Here is a 23,060-nt window from a genome sequence, read left to right on the forward strand (position 1 = left end):
CGTTGTGCATGAGCCTATTTAGATACTTTTTAACAAGTTTATGAAGCTACAGCTTGAGGAAACAACAGTGGTTACATCATTTGACCTTTTGAGCTTGTTAAATGGTTGTACTTAGAATTCTTTTCTCTTGAGTTTCTGTTATCCTTCACTAGATACTTTAAATAGTAAATAATTAGTTCTGATAAAAGTGTTTAACTCCTTTGAAAATGCCTATGTTCTCGTATAGATGCATACCTTCTGAAGATTCAATGACACTATTACTAACTAAATGACATCAAGTGAACTAGGCGCTGCATTAGAAAACTCATTATGCATATTAACATCAGACTTATGTTATATAACTAAATCTTTAGTAACTAAGCAGAGGGTTGTGAGACCCCCTCCCCCCCTTTCCTGATGAAAGACATCACCATAGATATTGTTAATACATATGAGTAATATGTGTATAATTGCAAAATATAATAGTGATGTTGTAATAAGTGTTGTGTGTATATATCTATATTCAACAGATCCTTACATGAAAAATGTTTGATAGATGACTGACAAAATGGTTAAATTATCTGATGTTTCTTGAAAAGTCTTAGAAATAATGACAATCTTCTTAACCTTCAGCTTCTAACGTTTATACATACTTTGATCTGATGTGTATTTCTGGCATATCTACATATTAGAGGTCCTATTATCATATGTGACATTTACATAGCTTCAGATATATTGGACACACTCATAATGTATATTTCATGGATTCAGATTTCTTTAGTTGCTTTCATAATGCTTTTCTTTTTTGTTTTTATACTATATTCTAAGCAGAGATGGATAATTTATGAGGTTTGGTATTGGAGAGGTGGTGGATGGATGGTTTAGTTAAGTTTTTAACTGAACCAGAAAGTTTATGTTTCATGTATACGTTTGTAAATAGTTTTTGTTTTTTGAAAGTAGTGCTTAAATACACATTAGGCATCCATGATAAGTAAGTTTTCAGTAGATTTCAAGTTAACACGGAAGAAAGGTCTTTCAGTTAGTAATAACATACACATTATAGTCAATGGCTTATAAATGTTTATCATTAAATATTAATGGTTTGAACAATAATGTCAAAAGAGCTGGTTTGCTTAAATATATCAAAATGCATAAAGTCCAGATCATCTTTTTACAGGAAACCCATCTATTAAAAAAAGATCTACAAAAATACTCATTCAATGGCTATACCATTCTGGCTGATTCATGTTTTAAGACTAAGAGCAGGGGGACTCTTATTCTACGGAAAAATACTTATAGTATGCCAAGAATTATAGATATAACTTCAGACAAAGATGAGATGCTAAGCATGGTTATTTTAGAAATCAATAGGAAGGATTATACTTTGATTAATACATACTGGATACCAGGACTGAGTGCTAAATATGTTGACAAATATCTGGACCTGATTACTTTAAATGCAAAATGGGAAATTAGAGCAACAGGTGATCTTAACTGTATATTATCAGGCAATGATACTTCTAAAAATGGTAAAATCAAACTAAACACCTCAAGAAGTTAAATGACTTTACAAACCAGATGAACCTTAGAGATATACATGGTTTAAGAGAACATTATTCCTTATTCTATACTCACTATTCATATCAGTTTGGTACACAAACACTGATAAGGTCTATGTATCAAATAATATATACTCTAAAATAAGTGATGCATCTATAATGACTTGTCCATTTTCGGACCATAATGCTATAAAACTTTACATTCACTACACATACAGATTAAGATTTCTACAGAGAATTCCTGCTTTCATAATTAAGTTAAATGACTTTAGGGAATGGATAATGAAAGAAATAGACATGTTTACGGAAACAAATGATAATGGTGAAGTGACTGATACTATACTATGGGATACCTTTAAAGTTTTTATATAGATATATATATATATATATATATAGATAGATAGATAGATAGATAGATATATATATATAGATAGATAGATATAGATAGATCTAGCTATTATGGTAGAATACAATCTTGGTACCTTAAAAAAAGGAGAGTGTGAGACAAAGAACTTTTATACTTACAAAAAACAGACAACATAGAAATGGACGCAAAACCAAATAAAGTAGCACATAACAAAATTAATAAGTTAAATCAAAAATACTTAGAAGTTCTGAATCATAAGGTAGCCATAAACCTAGAAAAACTGAAATTACAATCTTATGCTGTAAATCCAAAATATTGACATAAAATAACGGTAAGATCCAAAAAAATAATCAAAATCTTATTAATGAGATTAAATATAATAATTAAATAAAAAGTGATGGTTTAGTTAAGCGTACATCTAACTTAATGGGCATATTATAAGTGTTCAAAAACTACTATAAAGATATAAATAATAACACATCAGTTTTGGAGACAGATGATGTAATAAATACTTTTATTCAAGAAAATATAACTACTAAGGTGTCAATGCAACAAAATAACATATTAAATAAACAAATAACACTAACAGAAGTGTAAGAGTAAATAAAAAATTTCAAAGGTAATAAAGCTCCAGGACTGGATGGAATAATTCCTGAACTAGTTAAGATTTTTCCTGAATTATGCAATAAAGAAAATGATGAGTGCCTTTACTATGGTTATGCAAAAATGTATAACCCCATTGTGGAAATACTCAATTATCTCCCCCAAATTAAAACAAGCTAAGGATCCCAAATCTTGTGATTCATACAGGCCAATTTCATTACTAAACACCGATTATAAAATTTACATGACAATATTAGCTAACAGGATAAAGAAAATTTTACTTAATCTAATACATAATGATCAGACAGGGTTCATTCTTCATAGAAAAGTGCAAGATAACATTATTAAATTACTATCATTAATAGACACAGCATGCAAAAACAACTAATTAGAAGTTATGTACCTACCATAACGTTCCATGTTAGTTGTCTTCTCTCGCCTTCTTTCTTGCTGGATGGGTTCGCAGCCAATCCTCGGCTCCGACTCGGCACTTGCTAAGCTTGAGAACTCCTTTTACCAGCTCGAGGCAACCCTATATCCCATGATGCAAGGCGAGACTACCTCAGATCTCGTTTGGTAGCTATAACACCCTGCTAAATAATACTATTCCCAAAGGAAGAGCAAAGACTAGCCTAGAAGAACTAGGCAAAAAGTTCTTAAGATAGACTCTTTCTACTGAAGACTCAGGAGAGTGAAACCTGAGAAAGAGAAGCCCTTCAAGATCTGTCCAGGCCAGGGGGAAGGAGGGAGGCAAGAAAGAAGGCGAGAGAAGACAACTAACATGGAACGTTATGGTAGGTACATAACTTCTAAATGTTAAGTTGTCAATCCCGCCTTCATTCTTGCTGAATGGGACCGCGTCCCTAGCACCTGTATCCTGGGTGGCTCAATGGAACAGACTCTTGAGAACTGTGGAACCAAAGCTGGCTCTGTCCCTGGAGGCCAAATCTAATTTATGAGAGACAAAGGTATGAGGAGTGGCCCAAGTAGCTGCTGCACAAATGGTATCAATGGGTAGCCTATCCTGAAAAGCTGTAGATGTGGACAGGCTCCTGGTTGAATGCGCTTTCGGTTTTGAGGGTAGTTGCTTGCCTCTGAGCGAATACACATAAGAAATGGTAGAAGACAACCATCTGGATAAGGTCACTTTCGACACTGGGAGACCTTTCCAGTTTTCTGCATAGGAAACAAATAATTGATCAGATTTCCTGAATTGTTTAGTTCTATGCAAATGAGTTGACGATGGACATCCAAAAAATGAAGTTTTTGTTCAGCTCTGTCCGAATAATTAGGGAAAAAACTGGTAGATCGATGGATTGATTAATATTAGTCTGAGAAACAACTTTGGGCAGAAAAGATGGATTAGTTCTTAAGGATACCCTGTCCTTGTGAAACACTAAGTATGGGGAACGGATACAGAGGGCTTGTAGTTCAGATACCCTCCTTGCTGAAGTGACAGCCACCAAGAATATTGTTTTCCAGTTCAGCAACTTTAAGGAGCATGAAGCAGACGGTTCGAAGGGGGGTAAAATCAAGGATGCTAACATCAAATTCAGATCCCATTGTGGAGAAGGATGTTTTACTGGAGGCTTTAGGAGAAAAACACCTCTCAGAAAAGCTTTGCATAGTCTGTGCGACATTATGTTATGATCTTGCAAGCCAACATGATATTTAGAAATTGCTGCCAGTTGGACTTTAACTGTCGAAGAAGAAGATCCTGACTGAAAAAGCCAGAAAATCCAAAATTGAATGCACCGGCGCAGTAAAGGGATCAATGCGCCTGGAGTTTGCCCATAGGGAAAAACGTCGCCACTTGCTAGCATAAACCGTTCTGGTGGACGACTTTAAGGAAGCTATTATGATATCTCTGACAGGATCAGAGATCATAGGAAGCCTGGCTAGGGAAGGAAGTGGAGCAACCAAGCAGTGAGGTTGAGAGAACGAATGGCCCGGTGCTGTTGACCCGTTTGATGGATCAGAAGATCTGGAACTGGGTCCAGATGCCAAGGCTGCACCAGGAGATGACGAAGTAGGGACGAAACCAAATTTGTCGAGGCCAGTAAGGGGCAATGAGAATCAACTTGGCTCTCAAAACAGTAGCTTTCTGAATGACCTGTGGAATTAAAGGGAATGGGGGAAAAGCGTACAGAAGTCCCCGGGGCCAATCCTGGGTTAGAGAGTCTCTCAGGGGATGGCCTGGTAGGGGAAAGAGGGTGAAGAAGTCCGGGCATTTGCTGTTTTGGGGTGTAGCAAAAAGGTCGTAACAAGGGGTGCCCCACTTCTGAAAAATCTCGTCCCACTACCGATTGTTTGAGAGACCACTCGTGAGGCATGAGAATAGCTCTGCTCAGTCTGTCCACTAAGAGGTTGGACCTGCCGGGGATGTGCGTTGCTATCAGAAACCGATGAGAGGAGATTGCCCATTGCCAAAGTCTGAGAGCTTCTCAACATAAAGGATAGGACCTGGTCCCGCCCTGTTTGTTGATGTACCAGACTACAGACATGTTGTCCGTTTGAACTGCAATAGTCCCCGAGGGAAGAAAGTCGTTGAGGGCTTGCAACGTTAAAAGCACCGCTCTCATCTCCAGGACATTGATGTGCAGATGGTATTCTGTGGGTTGCCAAGTCCCATGGACCATCCTGCCCTGATAATGCCCCCCCCACCCGATCAGAGAGGCATCCGGTGACTGTGGCAACCGGAGTTGGGGGAACAAACGGTCGGCCCTGATGGAGCAGAGGAGAAGATATCCACCAGGTTAGATGAGTCTTGCACGATTGTGTAACCAAAATTTCGTGCCTCATGAGTAGGTTCTGGAATGACCACTGAGTGAATAACATCCACTGCAGAAGACGCATGTGGAAGCGAGCTAATTGTAGAAGTACAATGGCCGCAGCCATAAGACCTAGAACCTTCAGAACCAATCTGGCTCTGACCTTGTTGCTCAGTAATATGATCCGAACGTATTTTTGGATGTCCAGAATTCTCTGATTTGTTAGTCTGGCTAACATACTGATGGTGTTTAGTTCTGCGCCTATAAAGGTGATAGATTGGCAAGGCAGCAGAGAAGATTTTTCGAAATTCACTGAGATTCCCAACTGTTTGCAGATCTGCAGAGTGTAGTCTCTGCTTTGAAGAAGCTGATGCTTGGTGGTGGCGGAGAGGAGCCAGTCGTCCAAATAAGGAAACACCTGGAATCCTTGACGTCTCAGATGAGCCGTAACCACTGCCATGCATTTGGTAAACACTCTGGGGGCTGAAGTGAGGCCAAAGGGCAGGGCTCTGAATTGATAATGACTGGTCCCCAGCCGAAAGCGGAGAAACCTCCTGGAGCGTCTGTGTATCTTTTGTGATAGTACGCATCTTGAAGGTCTATCGAGCACATACAGTTGTCCTTGCCCAAAAAGGGCAGAATGGACTGAAGCGTGACCATCCAGAATCTTGCCTTTCTGACAAATCTGTTTAGATTGCTCAGGTCTAAAATCGGTCTCCAATCTCCCGTCCTTTTGGGGACCAAAAAGAATCTTGAGTAGATGCCGGATCCTACTTGGTCTGCTGGAACTATTTGGACGGCTCTTTTTTCTAGGAGCTTTGAGACCTCCTGTTTTGCCAAATCCCTTTGACCGGGTGAGATGTCTGGAAGGGATTGGTGACGTACGGGATACCTTTCGAAAGGGATTTTGTAACCCTCGGATATGATCGACTGTACCCATATGTCTTGTGAGAGGGAATGCCAGGCTAATGGGTACAGCGATATCCTTCCCCCGACTGCCTCCAAGGGTGGACAGTTGGGCAACACCTCAGGGATGCTGAAAGGGTTTGTCAGGAAGAGGCTCCCTGCTACCCTGATTCTGGGGACCCCCCCTGCCTCTAGGGTGGCGTCTGTTATTGTTACCCCCTCTGCCTCTGGGGGTAAACTGACCACGTGTGTCCGGCGTAACTCCTTGGGCTTTACGGAACCACATTTTTCCTCCTTTCTGACCTTTGGGATAGGGTCTTGACGGAGTGGAAAAATGGACTCCTACGGCAGAAAGGGTTTTGCCGTCTTGTTCACACCTGGTCAAGGTCTCCTTCACCTGCGGTCCGAACAAAGCTGAACCGTCAAAGCGGGTATTGGTGAAGGACGCCTTGAAGGGGTCCGCGAAATTACAAAGCTGCATCCAGGCCTGACGCCTAAGTGCCACTCCTGTGCCTGCGGCTCTACTCGCTCCATCGGCCGCATAGGATATGAGCCGCATGGAGGAGTTGGTTAAAGAATTTAGGATTGCAAGCTGTGAGGCAATCTTGTCTTGAGCCCCAGCAGCCGAAGGATCCTGAACCACCTCACCTAGTTCTTTGAGAATGTCTCTCTTAAGTCTGGTGAAATGACAAAGGTAGTTCAGCGAACGCATAGCAAAGGTCGCTGAAGAAAACATCCGCTTGCCATACCTATCCATGGTCCTAGAGTCTTTGTTAGGAGGATGGACAGGCACGGAAGGATCCGCAAGTTCCTTCTTGGTGGCCGCCACCACCATAGCATCCACAGAGACGCCCTTAGAAAGAAACTGCTTGTCTGAAGGGGCCATAATAAATTTGGATGGCCTCCTGGGGACAGGTTCCACAGAATCCGGGGCTGCCCACGCCTTCCGAGCCAATACCTGCATGAGTGGGTCGAAAGGCGGAGACACCCAGGAGGTGGAGGGTTGGGATCCAAACGCCTCCAGGTATATCGACTCATCCTCGGAGGGGTCAATGGAAGGCCAGTTCCCCCTCTGTTTGAGGAGTTCCAGGATGTCTGAAAAGGAGACATCCTCAGAGGGGGACCGGGGGAACCCTCCGACTCATCTAAGTCGGTATCTGATGTTGTAGACTCAGGGGAGTCTGTGTGTTTCCTCTTACACATCCTCTTGCGCGGGGGTTCTCCTGTGGGATCAGGAGAAACCTCGGAAGAGGAAGTTATTCCCAATGGGGAAACCTGGGGCGATGGATCCCTGGGCCTGGGAGCAAGAGGCTGGCAAGAGACATCAACAGGCACCGAAGAGGGAGGGGCTAAAGGAATGGACCGTTGACATGGCTCAGGTGCCAGGACACTCCTCATCACCTCAAAGGCTCCTCTCCCAGGGAGACCAGAATACTCCTGCTCTGAAGAGACAGGAATTCCTGGCTCCACTGAAACAGAAGGCTCCGAAGCCGATGTTGGTGCCGAGCTCACCAAAGCCGAAGCTCCGAGAGGGAGAGCAGGGTCGGACAAGGGTCCGATGCCACTAGCCCCCTCGGAGCCGACAAGGGAAACTCGACGACCGGATCCCTCCAAGGAAGGTCTCATGGAGGAGATCGGAGCCGAAGACGACGGAGCCGAAAGGGGATGTATCGGCCCCGGCGCCGACACGGTCACTGTCCCGAAAAGCTCCGGCTCCGAACTCTTGAGGAGAGTCGGAGGAGGAAGTTCAAGGGGAAGAGCAATAGCCGAAGTCTGTTGAGACGGGCTGTGGAGCATTTGTTCTAGTGCCTGTGACTTCAACAGCCTGCTTACCACCCTCTCTAAATTGTGGTCTGACAGCCTGGAAGATCTCGAAGATCGGCTCCGATGACTCCGTTCCGATAAAAGAGGAGACCTCGGAGCCGAGCGAATCGACTCCAGAGAAGGGGACCGAGATTTCTTCTTGGACGGAGCCATCGGAGCCGACGACCTCTCGGTTCCAGATGGAGCCGAAGACTTTTCGGCTCCGATGCTGGATAACACCTCGGCACCAGCCGGTGCCGACAAGGAAACTGGAGACTGTGTGTCGGAGCCGGAAAGAACCGACACTACCATATCAGTGGTAGAAAGATTGGCTCCAGCCGAGCCGATCTCGACTCGAGTCGAAGCCACCGGGGAAGGCTTAACAACCGTAGCCTGAACCTTAGGTGGCTTGGAAGGTTTACCCGACCCAGTCTTTGTCGGTGAACCTTCTGGCTTTAATAAGCCACGGAGGATCAACTTGTTCCTCTCCTGCAGGACTCTCTGGCTAAAAGAATGGCATATAGCACAGGAGTCCTGCAGGTGTAAAGGCCCCAGGCAGTAAACACAAGAATTGTGACCATCTGTCAGAGACATCTTCTGACAGCACGAGTCACACTTCTTGAAGCCTGAGACCTTTCCTTCTTTAGACATAGTCTAAGAAAAGACAAAACACACACTCAACAAAAGTCACACAATTAACCCCAAAACACACTCAAACTGACAGGGATTAATGAACTGGGAGGCTTAGGCCTAACAGAAAGGCAAAAATAAACTTTTACCCAAAAAGAGGAATATAGGGTGGGTACTATAGTATAGGTATACACACTATTATATAAACTAACCAAAATAAGAAAAGGGGAGAATTACCCTTGAATAACCTGTTGAATTAGAAAACTCACCTGAGCTGGCAAAAAAGAGACCTCTTCGCGAAGCGGCAAACGAGATCTGAGGTAGTCTCGCCTTGCATCATGGGATATAGGGTTGCCTCGAGCTGGTAAAAGGAGTTCTCAAGCTTAGCAAGTGCCGAGTCGGAGCAGAGGATCGGCTCCGAACCCATCCAGCAAGAATGAAGGCGAGATTGACAACTTAACATCTACTATTAGCCTAGACATAGAAAAGGATTTTGATTCTATCAGTTGGTCTTATCTACAAAGAATTCTAATTGGCTTTGAATTCTCCTCAGATTTTGTCAACAAATTAATGAAAATTTATAGTGGGGCACAAGCTTATGTAAAAATTGGATCATATCTATCCTCACCACTACAAATCCTCAAGGGAACTAGACAAGGTTGTCCTTTGTCGCCATTATTGTTTGATCTTTCAATTCAACCCTTTGCTACATATATTAGAAACAAGCAAAATATAAAAGGCTTTTAAATTAATAAGGACTATTGTCCTAAGATACAATTATTTGCTGATGATATGTTAATGTTGGGTGATATTGATGGTACTTTGCATGATGTTATAAATACCTTAAGCAAGTCTGAAAGCATTTCAGGGCTTAAATTTAATCATAATAAATTCAAAACATTACTAATTAACAAATAGATCAACAAAAACCTAAGAGAGAATAGCCGGTTTAATTGGGAGAATGATGTGTTAGAATATTTGGGTATTAGTATAAAGAGTACATGGAAAGAGTCTGTTAAACTAAACTGCAATAATTTAATAACCACCATTAGGTGGTGCTGTGGTAGTGTTGTCACCTCACAGTAAGACACTGTCCAGTTCGATTCTCAGCTAGAGCGTCTTCTGCGTGGAGACATGCGTTAATGGGCATACCTTCGTTGAAGGTTGTGCGTCAGGGCTGGTAACTCGGCACATAAAAATCAACTACCAATCATTAGCAGACTGGAGTTCCACTGTGGCAACCCCTAACTGGGAAAAGCCGAAAGACACAAACAAACTGAACTAATCAAAAGATGGAATAAAATGCTCTTCACAATGGAGGATATGCTCTCTTTAATTAAAATAATTTTACCTAAAATTTTGTTTTATGTACAGTCACTGATACTATCCCCTTATTTAAAAAATTAGATTCCATGCTACTTAAATTGTTATGGTTCCCCTTAAAACCTAGGACTGCATATAAATGCCACATTAAAGCTTGGAACAGTAATGTGATACCATTCTCTAGCTTAGATCTTTCTTCCATATCGGTTATAATTAATGTAATATTACATTGGATCACACCTACCTATACATCTGATTGGAGAACAATACAGCAGATTCATATAACTGTTGTCAGAACTATAGAAAATCAATTTAAGGAACAATATGGAATAAGTAGAGTTCATTGGCTTTTACGTGAATTTTGTTTATTTAATAAGAAGTTTGATCATTTTTCTTATGGCATTAATCAAATATTTAATAACTTTAAAAATATAATTGATTGCAATTACAACATTAAACAATTTCTAGTTCTTATATTCCCTATAACATACTCCTGATTGCCTAGATTCTTTCAATATTAATGCAATGCAAAAATTAAAGGACAATAACTTGATATTCTGGCATCAGTTTATTCAAAATAAAAGTATTAAACCACTAAACCCTCTTTTATGTAGTTTTGATAATTGTCAAGACTGTTTATACACTCATTGCGGCAGTTTATAAAAAACAAAATGAGAGTATCAATCAACCTAGAGACTGAATCTATACCCAGTTTGATTTAGCTTTTTATTAGGTGTCTAGAAAAGACAGATAATCAAAAATTAAGCATCTCACCTATCTATAAGATACTAAGAGAAGACACTCAAGTTTGACTCAGATTTTTGGAATTACTATGTAAAGATTAATGGAGAACAAATATCTGATGAATCCAAAAAAAATGTTATTGAAGTCTACGTATGGTATCTTTTCTTCATTATAGTGGAGATTGTATACATGGAAATTATGAATAGGAGTTTCTGTACTGCACATAAAATAAATCTTAAACTCAAAAACATTGAAAGTATATGTGATGAATTACTAGAGGCCAACTGGGTTCACATGTTCATGCTTTATGGTCTGATAACTTTCATATTTCTATCTCACTAATCCTATTTAATGTTCCTATACCTAATGTAACTCCTAAATCTCAGATTCAGTTACTCTGGTCAATTCTTGCAATTGCAAGAAAAGTTATTACTTTGAACTGGAAAAATAAACAAGACTTGACGTTTAAAGATTTTATTAATTTAGCAAAAGGTGTAAAAAAGAACTGCAAATGGTTTGTTATAAAACTCATAACATTACTCATAAAAAGATAGCATGGCAAAAATTGGAAAACCTTTTGAACAAATGCTGATAACTTCTCAAGGATAAAATGATTGTTAATCATGGATGAATGTAAATATCGTAAATAGTTTTATTGAATTCTGTTATACGCACATTTGCGTATGGTTATAATGAAAACAAAATAAAAATGTTTTTGAAAAAAAAATTTTTGCTGAACCACAGATACAGTACTTAAGACAATGTTGGGAACTCCATCCCTAATGTCACTGTACAGAATTACATGGGACTAACTTTGGATCTTTCTTGATCTCTTTCAATATACACTGAACAATAGCAGCAAAGTTCCACCACAAGTAAAATTGTCCTACTGGATCTCTCAACTTCTGTCACCTACAGCCCACATAGGCACTGCAAGAAATATCCTTTTTCCCCCCAAAGTTGGAATACAGATCTACTTGCTCTGCACTTACATTCCAATACTAAAAGGCTAAATGTAGTTGAAGACAAAATTTATATATTCATTGTTAGCATATTCACTAATGCACCACTGTACTAAATAATTTCCGGTACAAACTAGGGTAATACTTCTTAGCACACTTTTTTTAAAATTATTAAACAAAGTTGCTGTCATCACTTACTCTTTCAGAAATAGCCAGAATGACTTCCTGGAACTCTTCACACCACACTATAAAACAACCTTTCCAGTTTAGGGCCTGTCACTTTGATGCACCTACCATGGGAAGTGAAAAAACAAACAATGCCTGAAGCCTTTAAAGTTTCACTGAAAGATCACCTCTAAATTGAAGCCATGTGCACCTGCTTTCTTGACAATTGCTGAGATTTTAAACTGTATGAATGTTTCAGCATATTCAGGAGTAATTATTTGCACCCGAATGCTTTGTAATTTGTACATACATCTTTAGCATTACTTTTATTACCCAATGTAATTACTATTTCTCTGTGCTTAAAATTTTTATTGGATTGCATCTATGTCTACATTACGATTGTCCCTATGCTGCAGTGACAAACTGCCACGCTGCAATTAGTGTAATCTTTCTTATTTGACGTTACTTAGTGTACTAATGTTTCTCTCTCTTATTTTTGCTCACTGAGCTTGGGTTGTGACTTAAGGTGTCAAAAGATCAGTATACCTAACTGGTTAAGAAGTAAATAAAAATAAGAAACATACTGGAATTGCTTAAACCAAGCAAATTATCTGAGTCAGCGCGATCCTGAAAAAGCCCTAACACTGAAATCTGAAAGTAAAACAACTTTGTCACCATAATGGAGAACATCTCCTAGAAGTTTAAACACAGAATATCCTATACCCTCACAGACTTAGTGAAATAACAAGTACAGATTGCAGTTAATTTTTTCAGGTACAAGATGATTAAGGTAGATTGGCAAAATACTTTTTGCTAATGTGATTTCCTATACGAATGTTGTATTAGTGTTCAGACATTTTTCAGTCATCCTTCTTCTTCTTTCGGCTTTTTCCCCGATTAGGGGTCGCCACAGCGGATCATCTGTCTGCTCATGATTGGCAGTGGAGCTTTACAGTGTTGAGTTGCCAGCCCGGCGCCCAATCTTCCACAGAAGGCACACACATGCAGACACACACACACACACCTAGGGCCAATTTAGTGTCTCCAATCCAACTACAGCATGTCTTTGGGATGTGGGAGGAAACCGGAGCACCCGGAGGAAACCCACGCAACCACAGGGAGGACATGCAGACTCCACACAGAAGGCACCCCAGCCGAGGACCTCTTGCTGTGAGGCACATTTTTTCAGTCATTATGGACTCAAATTTCAAGTGCCCAAACATCTGGTCATATTTAATGCTCCTAGTCTTTTGTGTGTTAAAGACTAAAGTCTTAACTGCTAGAAAAACAACCAAGAACTGGAAAAAGCCTAATTTGGCTGTCTTTTTGAATTTACTGAATTAAACACCATCATGCATGGTAATACAATTAATACTAAATCACAATAAAACAAAAGATTCAACACTGGATTTTAGATTCTCATCCAAAGCAGCATTACTCTTGGAGAAATACAGCAAAGATACTTTACAAATTCATGAGCACCTTATTAAACTATAGCCTAAGTACAGGCTTCATTTCCAGCAGGGTGGAGAACTGCCACATTCATCCCTTTGCAGAAAGTTGGTGCCTCTACTGACCCTGGAAACTATCGATCCATTAGTTTGACAAGTCTGATCTCTAAGGCCATGGAGCATATTATCATGGACCACATAAACAAGGACATAGGCACTCTCCAAGCACTTGACCCCACCCATTTCAGACTCTTCAAGTGCAGATCTTGCCTGGTGAACCTGGTTAACTCTTTTAAGACCGTCACCAAGGTACTGGATGAGGGAAAGTCAGTACATACGGTTTACCTTGACTTGACCAAAGTCTTTGACACAATCTCCCACTTGGCCATCATCGAAAAGCTAACACAACTTGGCGTAAATCCCTATATCATCAGGTGGGTGGCCAACTGGCTCACCGACAGAACCCACAAGGTCAAAATAGGTGCCTTCACCTCCGACAGCAGACCTGTCACTAGTGGTATTCTCCAGGGATCTGTCCTGCGACCCCTACTGTTTGTCATCTACTTCTCAGAGTTCCAGGCAAAGACAAAAGGCTTGTGGCTGACCAAGTTTGCAGATGACTAAGTTGGGTGCTATCACTGACTCCCCGAATTATGTTAACATACTACAAGAGGGTCTCACAACAACAAATGACTGGTGCCAAAGTCATGGTCTTAAGTTAAATGCAAAAAAATGTATCATCATACCATTTGGCAAAAACACGGCCCCTACTGATTACCACATCAACGGCAACCCCCTAAGCACACAATCTGTGGTGAGAGACTTGGGTACTAGGCCAATAATTGAGTACAATACCCTGTTTGGTATACACTTCTCCAAAACACCTCACCAACTGGAAAGAACACAGAAATACCTCACAAAGAGGATCCATGGCCTCCAACACTTGTCCTATGTGGACAAGCTCAAATCTCTATCACTCTACTTGGTATCGTACATATTACTCAGAGGTGATCTGTGTCTCACCTACAAGGCAATCTCAGACCCTGCCCTACTAGAGATGCTCCATATCCATAAGTCTAACTCCTTGAGCATTATCGGATTGAAAGCTCTAAATCTAATATGTAACACTGACAAAACCTACTGGAGAGACAAGTTTGTCTCCCAGAGGCTGCCCCGTCTCTGGAGCACACTTGTCATACACGTCAAACAAAGTACATTGCAGGCCCTCTTCAAGTGCAACCTTGATGAGTGGATGGGAAACCACAAATGTTTTCCAGGGGTTCCACCCGTGTCCCTCACTGACAGGGCCGACAAGTGCTGACTGAGGTTTCTTTTTTGGGGATAAACTCTTGGCTAGGCTTGTAAGGGCTCCAAGGCCATTAACCTACTAATCTCCTATGATCCTATGACAACTGCAAAACCTGAACATCAGGCTCTTTTTGACTAACAGTCTCTCTGTATATCTAAAATAAATCTGACATGCCAAATAAACAGTATATATAGAAGTACAACAAACGTGCATTAATTCAGGTCCTGTGTCCTTTCTAAAGGGTCTTAGAAGTTTTCGTAGTTTATTTGGTCACAATTCTTCTGCTTCTCGGTTTAATGTTTAAACAGTATATAGTTAGTTTAGGTAGCATTAGAATTATATTACTAGATGAGGCTAAAAACCAAATGATTTACTTATACTGAAACATATGCAGTGTACTGTATTAATTCATGTATGTTAAAATGCATTTTTGAATTAGTCAAGTTAACGATTGCTTGGTTTCAACTAGAACTTTTTTTTTAATAGCAAAGAGACAAGGAAAAAATAGGACAGAATTGCTAGTGACAGACTACAATCTTACCTCTGTCACAGACCTGTAATTGTCTAAGAAAACAAACCTTAACATCTGAGAAAGAGCTCTTTTGATGTTTGGCCTCACCTCTCAAATGTCAGTCTTCATTACATCTCTAACAGTATCTAATTTATACGACTTCTGCAACTTGCTGTTTCAGAATTTTTTGCAGCAAAAGCACACGATGTGCTGTTCTAAACATATTTCAGACACTGACACTTGAACAAGTGGAATTAGGAAACAAATAAATTAAATAAAAAAAAATTGTCAATTTAAAACTCTTCCACTCTGAGTGCATTGTTTTGAAAATGACGATATGCATATAAAATCAAAGCATTTTATTAAATTCATTAATATGAGCACACTGAATGCAAAAAACAATCAAACAATGAAACAATATGACAGCTTTTGTATAAAATGGTAAGCAGACAGTAAGTTACTCAAAAGCACATGCATGATTTATTTTATACTGTGTACATTATACAAATGAACAGTACCTCTGCACATTTTCTTAACTACGTGCAACAGTGCACTTACCTGGAGGGTAAGACAGCCTTGAAATATCTGTTAGAAAATAAGAGAAAAATAAATTACAACAACAAAATCAAACAGAGTGTGGTGCTTATAATCATCGTTCACTTTTTAATATTCACATTATCCAGTTGTAGGGGACCCATAACCTATCCTGACACCCAGTGGGTGCAAGGCAGATAAACTAATGCATATGATACCAGACTACTGCAAAATGCACACATGCACTCAACAAAAAAACATGCACATCGACTGGAAATTTACAGAATTACTAATTCATCTACAGCATGTGCTTGGAGAGGAAGGGAAACCAGAATTCCCTGTATAAACCTATCTACATGGACATGGGGAAGACATGTAGACTCCACAGACAGGGCACCTCAGCTGGAAACTAAACTGGACGACTGAGCACTGTGAGGCAGCCAAGCAGAGCTACTGTGCCACCTGTAACTCCTAAATTTCAGACAATATTCTCCATACCTCTCTACCTCTGCTCCACAGGTAACTGTCCAATAGAGGGGGTGATGAAACATATCAGTACGTCAGAGCACATTCCGAAGTGTGAAAGTTCTTCAAAGCAACAAAAATGGTGACAACCCATCACAAAATAAGCATCTTATTACAGTTTCTAATTCATAGTACCCTTGCCCTTATCACCTGGAGCACTTGGTTCTTAGACGTAAACAGAAAGGAGGTACTATGCAAGTACTTACCATTTATGCACATCTCTGAATGACTTTGAAGAGATGCCAGACCTGCACTTGGCAATCATGTCTACTGGAGCAAATCTGCCACCCTCAATCTGTGCACACAGTAATCTGCTTTCAGATTAATGCGAATGCTGGGGACTACATCATAAATTTTCACTACTTTCTAACAACGTACAGACTCTGGGAAAGATATTCCAAAACCATAACATTAATTGAGAAGAACAAAAGGAACCATACCTCTCAACCTCTTAGACCAAGAAATCTGGACAAAGCCACAAATAACGGGGGGACAAAGCCCCAAAAATTGGGACACTTTTTAAATACTGCTCTTATAAACTTAGAAAGTTGGCAGACTAATAGGTTTTGCTTTAGCGTGAATTTTCTAAAGGATATGAAATCCGAAGCTCAAATGTCTGCTATTATTTTCTGACTTCAGTCCTCAATGATTTGCTTGTTACATATTAGAAATGGGTCAAGAAGATGAGGAAAAAATCTGGACAATTGAAAGGTACAAAAGGAACTAATTTCAGAAACCATTCTCAAAGATTAACATATTTGAATATTCACATCTGTAAGAACACTACTGACTCAATTTAAACCAGTTTTACCAACAGAAAACTGGAAAAACAAAGAAACTGATGAGACTGGGGTATCCGCTTTATACCCTGCACCAAACATTCCACTTAGCTGATTAACTTTTCATCATATGTTTAAATCGGCATTACGGCTTGCAGTTATTTAATGGCTGTGTTTGTCATTTCTTCTCATGGATGACATCTTCAGATGAAACTGCTTACCCTTAGTGCATTTTTTTAACATACAGTATTCTATTATTTCCAAGTGAGGTTACTTTTTTTTGCTTATTTACATCATTGTGTTCAGCGCTATGGTGTCTCAAAGTACAAACAGTCTTGCTAACATAAAAATCTTCACATGGGCACTTGGCTAAACATTTTAATTACTGCTACAAATGATAAACTCTTAAAAGATTCAACATTTTTAGCCACTGGCTGTATAAAACACATTTCTTTTAGTATAAAAATTATGCCCCCATTAAACTTTTTTGAAGAGTTACTAACATGCCTCCTGAGACGTGATTTTGTTCTTAAAAAATATTTTAAATATTATGTTTTTTTTTCACTGTTTAACAAAATAGGTCAACATACCAGTCTCACTTACATTTTGGTACAAGTAATATCTCTGGTTATAAAGATGCCCTTAATGACTGATTTCATGAGGTGCATCCACTAGTCACACTAACTCTCTGCTACAATGCATCCCTGATGTGTGTTGAAGCATTAGCAATATACTGGATTGGGTACCCAACACTACAAAAATGGTAAGTCATATCCTGAAAAGTCATACCAAAAGAATATTCCTTTGTAGTAAAAAATCAAGATGCTAGTTGATAACCATTGCATTTTCCTAAATATCTTAAACAAAATGGAATCTGAAATGTGCAATTCTATTATCTGGTCTGGCAGTTAATGCACAGGATTAAGGCTGTGAGCTGTTAATGACTTTTTTCCTATAATCCAAGGAACAGGGTTTGATTCTTTCTGCCTCGACTTGTCTACTGAGCCACTCTAAGCAAGTTACTTAACAGGACAGTGGTCCCTGGTCACCTCTGAAAAGGGACACTTGCATCCAGTGGGCTTACCTGGTTAACAAATGCATAAAAATAAAAAAAAAACTCTATAAAATAACATGAAGCATTGCAATTAAAATTAAAAAACTAATCTGAATCATGCTTATTTATACAGTGTTGAAATTCTCTTAACTGTGTTAATAAATCTTTCCAAAACGAAAAAAAGTGTCACAGAAGAATGCACCTTCCCTCCCTTGCATCTTTGAAGGCTGAGCAAGGTATCCTTTTAATATACCTTTTTCCCAATATACTGTGATGTCCCTCAACAAACATACTCATCCTGCCCAGGCATGGCCTTCCTTTTCCTCTTCTGTATCTAAAAAGCTTTTACGCAACCTTCTAGCCCCATTCTGCAGTGCTCTTAACTTGTTCTTTTGCTGACCTCAGATCTTTAGCTACTTTTCTGCCTGCCTCGTATACAGTGCTTACCTCCACCTCCCCACTAATTTCCTTCCACTCCTTGCATATCCTATCTTTTACCCTAATAACAAGCCTTAGATTTATAGGTAGTCACAGTAGTTTACTTCTCATCTTCCCCACTCTTTTTTCAAATTATTTCAATAGTTTGTTCATACTTTCATTTTCCTTCCAAACACTCAACTCACCTCTGACCTCTTTTAACTCAGCTTATTCCATCCTGTTTATGTCCCACACCACTGCCTTTGTATTTAGATTCTGTCCCCCTCATCCTGCCCACTCCAAAGTACACAGTCGTCTGATGGATTCATAACTCATTGAGCAGGTTTACATTTTGTTGTAGGCTCCAACTGCACCTTTGCTTCATTAAATCTACTATTTTCAAGAGTGCTCCATCTTCGGTGAAATAGGAAACTTCTTTACCCACAAAGTTCTACAATCTCAACAAATGAAGTCACATTTAGTTACAAAATACGGAAATAACTAAAGATGTTTGAAAAAAACCTTTGCAAAGAATATCTGATATAATGTACATATCCCATCTGTGAACAATGCTTAACTAATAATATCTTCTCCTGGACATACAAGACCCAGATCATTTTGGTCAGGACCATATCCACAATTCTATCTTTCCTGGTATAGTATCATACCCACCAGATAGTGGAGCTGTTCATGGACCAAGACCTTAATTATTTTTCACTCCCTTCTCTATCCTGTAGCTTGGAATCTTTCAGTTTGTTCCTAGCAGACTGAGATCCCCAAACAATAAAACTATCTGCCTCCTACTCCACTGCTCTACTTTTTTCTGAGCTTCTTGCCCTCTTCTTCTTCGTGCATCTCTCTACAGCCTCTCTCCTGCATCTAACTTGAATCCTCCATGAAATCTAATTTTATAATTTTATAGCTGCTCTTTTTATGTCACCCCAAACTGCCTATACCCTGGCACCTTTAATTCCTCTCTCTTTGTTGTCACTGACACATTTAAGTAACACCGGCAACATTCATTTTCCCTTATGTGTTATTGCTTGTAGCTCCTCTATCATCTTTCCTATGGTATGCTCCAATTCAGTCTTGCATATTCTTCTACTGTATTCAGCGTCAGATTTCCCCATCTAACTAAAGCCTACTCTGTTCTGCTTCTTGCACTCCCTTCAACTACTCCTTCTCAGTTTACAAGCATGATCATTAAGATGTAAATTTCCAGCACATTTTGAGCATCATGGTCCCTTCTGGTTACGTTGGCTCCAACAATAACATAGCTCCTTTTCCCCTAATAATCTCAAGTCCTTTTCCCTTGTCCTTTGCCACAGCCAGCCATTTTGCTCACTAGTCCACTTCATCATTCTGGAAGATAAACACTTCAGGAAATGATGGTATCAACCCCCCTCACCTGGAGTCTCCATTTCTGCCACCGTTCTAGACCTGTTTTCTACTATATCTGACAGGCCATGAGTGCCAGAAAATATGTCCACCCCTCCACACATGGCAACCTGCTCCTTATCTTACTAAATCCAAGCACCAAGACAGATTTTAATGAAACCTTTTTTTTTTTTTGTCTCCCTTGCCAAGACTATTACCTTATTGTAACTAATTCTTCAATTACCAAGATCATCTCCTCCCACTGGCCCACTTCATGAAGTTTTGTAGAAGAGAACCATCATCTCAATGGCTATCTTCTACGACACTTCCTGAAATGTACACCATTGTTCCATTTAGATGTAAGATGTCGGTCCTCCTTACTGCTTCCTTTGATAGCCTCCCTTTCTATGTTAAACCTGATCCCTTTTCCATCCTTTTTGTTCTCTTTCTACAAGGTCTACCTTTTACTATTTAGTTACATCTCCCTCTCCTCTTACATTGGTCAGTTCTCTTGTTCCAGTCGGTCTCTTCTTCTGTTGTACTGTGATTTCCTCCTTTTCTTTCTGTATTCGCCTTACTGGTTGAGTTCTTCTCTACTCAGATAATGTCTCGGCACCTAAGTATGCCTTTCTATCTCAAGTATTTTCACTTATTTAACAAACGTGATTTAAAATGTGTTTAAGAAGCAGACAACAAATACCCATTTTTAAACCTTCCTCCCTTCTCTTAGCTATCTGGATTTTCCCCTTGGTTGCTGCCCCCATCCCTGAATCACTCATGTGCTCTTTTCCACTCTTCCTTGAATGTAACCCTTCACCAGGTGGGCCCTCTAACCTCTTGGGGAATTGACCTCAAGATACTTGGCAACAGTGTCTTGAAAGCAAGAGAGAATTTATGGGGAGTTGCAGCCTGTGGCACTGACAAATGTTATTTGTGGTGCACAGCATTTAAAGACAGACCGTCAGCATGCTGTCTCCTTTAAGTAAGCTGCTTCTGAGGCTTCTGGTCTCCATCAGTGTTCTCACAGGCATCAGTTTCCCATAAACACTCCTCTCTGGAATAAGACAGCTGTCAGAGGCCACTTCATTCTATCCAGCCCCTGGCTGACCCTACCAATTGACTTAAATTGTTCATGAACATTTGTCGATAGTGGAGCAGATAGATGCCCTGCTCCTGTGCCACTGGCTCAACTACAAGGAGTCTAAATAAATTCCCAGACCGTGAGGCCCTTCATTTTGACCACATTCATGTGTACGCTATTAATGAACCTTGGTTTAAAAGTGCAGAAACCACTCCCTCTGTATGTGCTCTGTGACTACCACTCCTTTAGACCAGATATGAACTGCAGTGCATTATCCACATTTCTTAAGACCACATTACCTTGAGGCAGATTCCTAGAGATCCACAAACAAAGCTTACAGAGATATAACTCTTTATTTAGTAAGATATCATAGCATGTTACAAGACCCAATTGGTACTCCTTGAAAAACAGATTTGATTCCTAAAGATATTGGATGAAGACCAGATACAAGGGAACTCCATCATTCTGGCAGAATTTTAACTAATTTTAACTAATCATCAGCAAGCTGAGATACCTATACCTCAAATGTAGGTTATGTCCAAACATTCCTTGATTTCATAAACAAGAACTTCCCGGACCAAATTATCAAAAGAACACAATCAAAGCTAGATCAAAATATTTTTGATCTGGCCATAACAGATGTAGCATCAATATGCACTATTCCACTGACATACCCCCACACTCCACTTAAGTATGACCACAAACTGGTAAATTTCTACTTCAAAATTCCCAAACCATGAAATGCAAAGATCACTGTATTCAAAAAGACTTCAAACATGCTAACCTCCTACAAGTTCTATGAAGAAGTCTCAAAATTAAAGTACAACTCCCAAAATGCTAGCATAGCTAGTAGTTAAGTGAATAAATTCTACACCCATCTAGATAAATGTACTAAACTGACATACCCTACCAGAAGTAAAATAAAAGGGAAGTTCAAGAGCAAACCAACATAGCAGTCCTCATGCAAAAATAAATACACTAAAAGAAAGTAAAACAAAGACCCTCCCCCCCCCCCCCCCAGGAGAGAGAATATATCCAAATGTTTAATGTTAAGCACTTTCGGCAACTTGTGCATTCATCAGAAAGTACAGCTGTGTACACTTACCATAAATGTAGATGTTGAGTGTATTCACTGTTGCAGTCATCACATTTGGGTTATCTGCTTGCAGTAGCCCTCAGTCGGCCTGATTAACAAAGACTCCTGCGTCGGTTGCTGTCCCTTCTTCCATGACGTCAGGTCGTCAGGGGTATAAAACATGCAGCAGACGCCATTACATCAGTTTTTCTTGCCCCAGATGTCAGGTGCCCCCCTAATGGGAAGCAATTAAATCTACAAACATACAACGTTATACCTCCAACAAAAAAGCAAATACACCAAAAAGCTTTTGAGCATAGTAAAGGAGAGTAGAGGTATAGCCAAAAGAAGTAACGGGGCTGGAGGGAGGGTAACTAAGACTGCAACAGTGAATACACTCTAACATCTACATTTATGTTAAGTGTACACAACTATACTATGTTCTTCGTGTTTCACTGTTGCAGTCATCACATTTGGGTAGATTCCCAAAGCTAAGGATGGGAGGAGGCATTTAGATAGCATTAGGACCAGCTATAAGGCCCTGCAAGACTGCAGTGGCAAAGCCAGTTCTGGATTTAGAGAACATTGGCAGATGGTAATGCTTGGTGAAAGTATGTACAGAACTCCAGGGAGTAATAAGTAATAAGATCTTCAGCCATTCTTATCATTCGTTTTTTTAGGCATAGAGGCCTGACCATGCGGTCTGGGTGTCAGTTTTCTAGGCATGGTTCGAGTTTTAGGCCTTGGAATAGATGGCGGCATCGGTTTAATAAGCCTTAATACACCCTCAGAAGCCGCTGCCTGCACAGCAGCTCCAGACCCATCCAAGGTAGAGACATCCGCAGGTTCCACAGTTGAAGCATCTTGCACCATACCGAACTCTGAATGGGTCTCAGTAGAGGCCAGCGAATCTGAAGTAGCGAGTATCAAGGGCTGCAAAAGCGCCTCACTGAGTACTGATGAACTGGCGACTGGCTTAGGAGAAGCGTCGTTGGCAGCTTTGGACATAGACAGCCTGTCTCTGTCTTTATCTTTGCATTCTTTTTTAATGTTGGTAGTCGGATGGCTTACCGAAGACATATCAGGATAATTGAACTGAGCAAAATATTTAGAAGCAAAAATATACAGACGACTG

At 40.0% G+C, this 23,060-nt stretch overlaps 1 protein-coding gene across 1 annotated transcript in view; it reads right to left on the reverse strand.

Moving 5' to 3' along the window:
• The window catches only part of PTK2 (protein tyrosine kinase 2), a 4,250,095-nt gene that overhangs the window by 3,851,402 nt on the left and 375,633 nt on the right, over positions 1 to 23,060 (reverse strand). Inside the window, exon 2 of the mRNA XM_044067250.1 lies at positions 15,642 to 15,668. Coding sequence (XP_043923185.1) covers positions 15,642 to 15,668 — 27 coding nt within the window. The remainder of the gene's footprint in view (positions 1 to 15,641; positions 15,669 to 23,060) is intronic.

This window comes from Protopterus annectens, chromosome 3.part1 (assembly GCF_019279795.1).
Source record: "Protopterus annectens isolate FY-2018-M chromosome 3.part1, PAN1.0, whole genome shotgun sequence".
NCBI lineage: Eukaryota > Metazoa > Chordata > Ceratodontiformes > Protopteridae > Protopterus > Protopterus annectens.